The sequence below is a fragment of the Mesitornis unicolor genome, unplaced genomic scaffold (genome assembly GCF_000695765.1).
Source record: "Mesitornis unicolor isolate BGI_N332 unplaced genomic scaffold, ASM69576v1 scaffold3131, whole genome shotgun sequence".
NCBI classification, from domain to species: Eukaryota; Metazoa; Chordata; class Aves; order Mesitornithiformes; family Mesitornithidae; genus Mesitornis; species Mesitornis unicolor.
In genome coordinates, this window is record NW_010164268.1 from 41,744 (window position 1) to 47,931 (window position 6,188).

The 6,188-nt window shown below is 35.7% G+C and overlaps 1 protein-coding gene across 1 annotated transcript in view; it reads left to right on the forward strand.

The window, feature by feature from the left end:
* ERBB2IP (erbb2 interacting protein) overlaps nt 1-3,616 on the forward strand; it is a gene marked incomplete at its 5' end in the record, with an annotated part of 42,186 nt that extends 38,570 nt beyond the window's left edge. The window contains 4 exons of the mRNA XM_010194238.1: nt 180-389; nt 1,411-1,503; nt 2,086-2,160; nt 3,509-3,616. Of these exons, the coding sequence (XP_010192540.1) occupies nt 180-389; nt 1,411-1,503; nt 2,086-2,160; nt 3,509-3,616 (486 nt within the window). The remainder of the gene's footprint in view (nt 1-179; nt 390-1,410; nt 1,504-2,085; nt 2,161-3,508) is intronic.
* Nucleotides 3,617-6,188: the final 2,572 nt, after the last annotated feature.

Consider the following 6,188-nt stretch of genomic DNA (forward strand, 5'->3'; position numbering starts at 1 on the left):
TAGGTCAGAGCTGGTGAATACAAAGAAAATTAAGTATAATCATACACGATCCAGAAGAGTAATTTTAGTAATGTTGCTAAAATTAAAAGCAGTCAAGTATGAGGAATATTGAAATAATGGAGGAATTGAGGATTTTTGCTTATAAAATGTATGACATTGTGTATTCGTGTTTTATTCAGATACCTTTGACAAATGGACAAATGTGCCAGACTCAGAGACCTCAGGCTAACTACAGCAAAGTCCATCATCTCCCTCCTCAGTCATCAGTAGCAAGACATCCGTCTAGAGAGCAATTAATTGATTACCTGATGTTGAAAGTTGCTCAGCAACCTCCCTATACCCAGTCCCAGTGCTCTCCTAGACAGAGCCATGAATTGACAAAGCAAGAGGTAAAAATAAAATCTAACTTGATGATATGACATCTATCAGTGGCAGGGAATTATTAGATTTTTGTTTGTTACCTTTTTTCTGTGGATGGTGACAGAAATCATACAGGAATTTATCTCCACCAGAAGGCAGTGTTATCTTGGTGCAACTCCATTGCTGAAATCACACATTTCTTCTAGTTTTGAGCTCTTTTTTGAAAGAAATGTGGTAGGTTTTTAAGAGAATGTACCAGAAACTTAATGTTGCATCTTCTTATTGAGCTAGAAATTTATTTCTCAATTACATGTATTGATCATCAGCTCATTATTTATGTAGTAACCTAAAAAATTCAAAGTAGCAGTGCAATTTAGAATACTTTGCATTTAGTCATTGCTATCCAGAATGGTTCAAAAACCTGCAAGTGTAGAAATGTGCATACATAAGCAAAAGCCAGGATAAAAAAATATCTGATGCATGCCTGATAATTTCTTACCTGTACCTATCATAAATAAAACTGATAATTGTTACATAATTTAACAGCTCTTTCACTGTGGCAGCCTTTTTTTTGCTCTTGAACACAGGATGTCTCCCCACTACTGTTTGTTTTTTTGAGAAAATACTGAGAACTACATTCTCATTCTGTGCTTCCTGTGTAAAATAAGCTTTCAAGTCAACTATTCTGGCAAGAGAAGGGGGAGGCAGTCTTGGCTGTGTAGAACTTAGAATGAAAGGAGGAACGAGGTTTGATTTTTAAAATATCTCTGAATTTAAAGCCCAGATGAACTGTGATTATATTAATAGTGATATTGGAGTAAAATATATGTACAGTGATACATGGTGCTGTTGTATTGGAATCTTGTTCTGAGTTAATGTTATGAGATACAATACTCTCTCAACTCTCTTAACAAGCATAAATGCTTTTTGGAGGGTTTTTTCTTGTTTTAAAGCTTTTGTTCACCTGAATTCCATAGTAATAATGTCATTACAGTAGCTTTGAATACAGATTTTTATACAGTTCATCTAACTTCAGTTGTAACTATTTAGATTCGAGTGAGAGTTGACAAGGATCCAGAACTTGGATTTAGTATATCAGGAGGAGTTGGTGGTAGAGGGAATCCATTCAGATCTGAAGATGATGTGAGTATTTTATACTAATGCATCTTAAAATCATTCTGATTAATAATGTATCTAGTGTTTAGCAAAGGAGGGGGCAAAAGTACATAAATACTCCAAACCACTGAACTCCAGGACTGGAGAGGAGAAAACTGGGGACAAATGATGGGGAAATAGGGGGTGGTTGGTGACAGTGGCCTCACAACAGCACAGAGGATTATTCTAGCTGAGTGGTTCTTGCACAGTTCCAGGTATCAGTCAACAGATTTGAGATACTGAATTATGGAGTTGACAATTAGGAAGCCTCTTAAAAGAGAGCATGATTTAGCCTACAGACTTATTTCTGGTGTTTGATATTTCATCTTCATGTATACATCTGCCAAATTAAACAAAGGCAGACCAGAATTTGGCCTTCAGTACCCCTTTAAAGGCAGTTCTCCTGGATTTAACATCAGAAGAGGCAGGCAGTCACAAAAGCCAGTAGACCTTTAGAATAATATTGCATTCGCTTCTGCTTAGGATGGAAAGTTCCAAAAATGTTTTTAATTACATCTGTTTCATGCTGCCCTACTGTTCATGAAATAAATTGTCAAAAATGTTTTTAAGGGTATATTTGTAACCAGAGTGCAGCCAGAAGGACCAGCATCTAAGTTGTTGCAACCTGGAGATAAAATAATTCAGGTACTGTCCATTTTTTCAAACTCTGAACATTTTTCACACTTTTAAAGGCAAAAAAACAGGCCTAATGCTGTGTTTCAAGAGGGAACATAAGGCTTTGCTGTCATTCAGTTACTTAACGTGGTCATGCACATGAATTGTTCTGAATAATATGTTGTCTTTACACCAGCAGCTGCCCCTCACAGCACCTCTCCCCCGCTGCACCTTGCTGTTATGTCCCCCTCCGTCCTGCAGCACCTGGCAGTCTTTGGATGTGCACGTGTGCTGGCTGAAGCTGCCTCTTGGCTGGCTGATACCTGGCAGGTCACAGCCTGTACCCCTTGGCTGCCCCACCTGCTGCAGACCAGCCAAGCAGGCTGCTTCAGGAGCCGTGGCTTCTTGGCTGCAGCTGTACGGTTCTTTTCTATAGGAAGTCGGTACCTTTCAGACTTACTTTGTATCAGCTTTGTTTGAATTTGTCTAATGAGCTTATAAATTATTTGAGGAGGGATTAGAGAAATGGACAACAGGATTATATAAGTCTTACTTTCTTAGGGAAATGGACTAACGACATTTGAACAGTGCTTTAGCAACCCTTAAAGTTGCAGAGCTTGTTAAAAGTTATGAATTATTAATCACATTACTGATGTGAGAATGTTGATAGAGTCTCCTCTGCTGCGTATCAGTTTTCTAAAAACAAACTGAACAAAAAACCCACCAGTATCTCAATTAAACCACAAAATTCTATGAATGTTTTTCTAAAACAAAGCCAGACTGAAAACACAGCCTAATCCTTTGCATGAAATATAAAGAAAAAGCACATGAGCAAACTAAACTGAGATCAAGTTGTTCCAGCTAATAGATGGCTTGGTTTTGAGTCATAGGAAAATTCAAGCCGAGTGACCTCAGATGGTCTCACACCTTAAAGTAGCTCCCAGTGCCATTAAAGTTTTTTGTTAAAGGCTTCAGTAGTTTTAATTTATCACAAATGCCATTTCTAATATTCTGATATTTAAATTGGGATGCATTTTCTGTACTGCATTTGAGTTTTTTTGGTGTGGCTGTATTAAGGCTGATTAATTAGATGTTTGATGTTAATGGTTTAAAGTTCAGTCTTCTGGTTATTTGCAATACCTTTGGTGTGAAATTCTTCTAAGACTAACGTAGTTTAATTTTTTGTAGCATACAGGTACATGTTCAACTCACATCAACAACATAATCTGCAAACGTACAGTATTTTATTGTCCGTGTTGTTATAGAATTTGGTTACGTTAAACCTTAAAGCTTAAATAAAGTAACATGAAATATGAGACATTTTTCATTAACATGGCATATGAGACTGTCATTTTCAATTTTAAATACTTCTTTTTAGGCTAACGGATACAGCTTTATCAATATTGATCATGGACAAGCAGTATCATTGCTAAAGACTTTTCAGAATGCAGTGGAACTCATCATTGTACGTGAAATTTCTTCATAAATACTGTGGATTTTGGGGAAAAGCCAGCAGGTTTAACTGAAGGACATATGGGAAGCTGAATATTTTGCCTATTTTTATACATGAAAGGAAAAAGGGGAATAAAACCACTGTATAGAACATACAGAAAATCACTTTGGAAATGCATATGGTGAATAAACTTGGTTTAAAGCATTATAGCAATCTAAGGATCACTCCTCTAAGAACAAACCTGTGGTGGTTTTTTTGTACAGATGGTAGGTTTATTTTTGGATAATTCATACACATTACTAAACTTTGTGCAAGGCTTTGTGAAGCCTCAGTTGTAGCCAATGGACAGATGGCAGGGCTGTCTGTCATTTAGGTGTTTATTGCCTTTATTTTTATTCACCAGATATTAATGTGTTATGCTGAAACCACTTCTGTAGATACGGACAGGAGATATGAAATGTGGGCTCTGCTATGTGCGCATTGTATAGATGAATGGGTAGATGGAAGGTGGTGCTGGCTGGACAGAATAAAGGTCAGGTGAAGCAACTATCTGCTATCTAAATCTGGAAATGGGAAAGAAGAAAGTGTTTTGTTCTGGAGTGTACGTCTACCTATAGAAAATGCAATAAAAGCTTATGGTGTTTTTTAGGAAGATTGCAACTACAAATTTGTTATTTTCTACAGGATTTGTTCTTAATGTAGTCATTTAATATTCATCTGCCACTCATGATTCATGTTTAGTTGGGTTTTCTTGCATACATGATTTTTTTTCAACTGTACTGTGGAAATGTGCCCAGAGGTTTTTCTCTGCCATGGAAATCCCCAGTTTTGTGCAAATGGTGATACTTTTATCTTTATCAAGTACTCCATTTTAACCTCACAGATTTAAAAAATGAAACTGAAATGGCCAGTTTTTAAGGTTGTTGCCTGTAATATATATTTAAACACACACAAAGTAAATGATACAGGAAGAGTTATGAAAGACATCTTGATTTTGTTTGGCCTTTGCATTGCCTTGTTAATCAAAAAGGAAACCATACACATGGAGCTAGGTAACCAAAGCAAGTTTGTGAAACTTTGAGCAGTGATGGAGAATTGCTGTGGTGAGAGGGGGAGCAAAGGGAGGGTGTACTTACAGCGGTTCGTAATGATGTTTCTTAAAGGGCTGTTCCTACAGGTAACATTAAATGTGAACTAGACACTTCAGAGTCATTAAAGGGTTTCTAACTATATTAGTGTAATACTGATTTACCACAGGCTGCCTTTGTTCCTTATTACTGTATAAAATACTCAATTATGCTTGTATTAATTTTGTTTACCAGAAACATTATTTTTCTCTTTCTCCTTTGTAATTGAATAGAGTCTGCATAATCTGCAGTGATAATTAATACACGGTTGTTATGGACCAGGGAAAAGTGCCGTAGAAGACCAGTAACTGTTTTTAATCAGGGCTAGTGATTAGCCTGTCATTGGAGCAATATTGAGTTATTTCAGTTCATTTTTAGTTACATATAAGTTGATAGTTTGAGATAGGTATAAGTTGCTATTTTCAACCCATGTGTACAAAAGTAAATGTTTTTAATAAAGCTAGCAAAACTACCAGCGTCCTTTAGTTTTGGGACAATAAGCTGGAAAAGAGGGGATTATATATAGCTAGCGGTAATAAACAGGCCGTTCTTTTTAAATAAGCGAACTCCAATGTTATTGCACTTCTTTCAAAGATGTTAACTATTGCTTATTGTACTGTGTATAGTTCTAATAATTATAATTGAAACCCTTTAACAACTCTTTGTATATTATAATTCTTTTTAGTTGATTTTCAGTAATATTTACATAGGTAATGATTTTTTGGATATATTAGCAGAAACGTGCTGTATTTTGATAAAATTCACTTATTTTCTGTGTGCTGTTAATCTTTGAAGAAAAGAATGAGAAACATAGCTATATGACAGGCTTCAGTGTTCTTCTAAGGTGTTTTCTTGTTGTTTAGTTTATATTTTTTTATTGAAAGTGCAAAATGCTTACATCACATGTTCATTACTTTTATTCATGTTATTTTTTTTTCACACACTGCCTTTTAAAGGGGATGCATACAGTCAAGTCCTAAATTGCCTTGGTCTTCTACATAACCTGTATCTTTGGGAAGGGAAAAGTCCAAAAAGCAGAACTGATTCTTTACTGATCTTGGACTGACTTTGTATACATTTTGCAGTACATTTAAATATATCACTGAAGAATTATACTGGATTGTATTTTATTTAATGGTTACAGAGGTCTTAAACGTCGTGTTGTCACTTAATTTTCAGATATATGTATCACAGGAAAATTCTACCAAAAACTGTTTGGCTTTGGTAGAACTACAGAAGTAGAGATTTATAACAAGAAATTTAGTACTTCTTGTGGAAATACTTGGCCAAAGCTTGTCTTCAGTAAATTAGCAAATTAACCATCTAATAAAATATGGATTATGGTGATTTTACTCAGTAAATGTTGGAGTTTTCAGTGGATTGAAATGTGTTTGTTCCTTCAGTGTCTGTGTAAACACATGTCAAACTAGATGATTTTGCAGAGAGTGGGAGAAAGATGTCTCCTAACTACTCCAGCC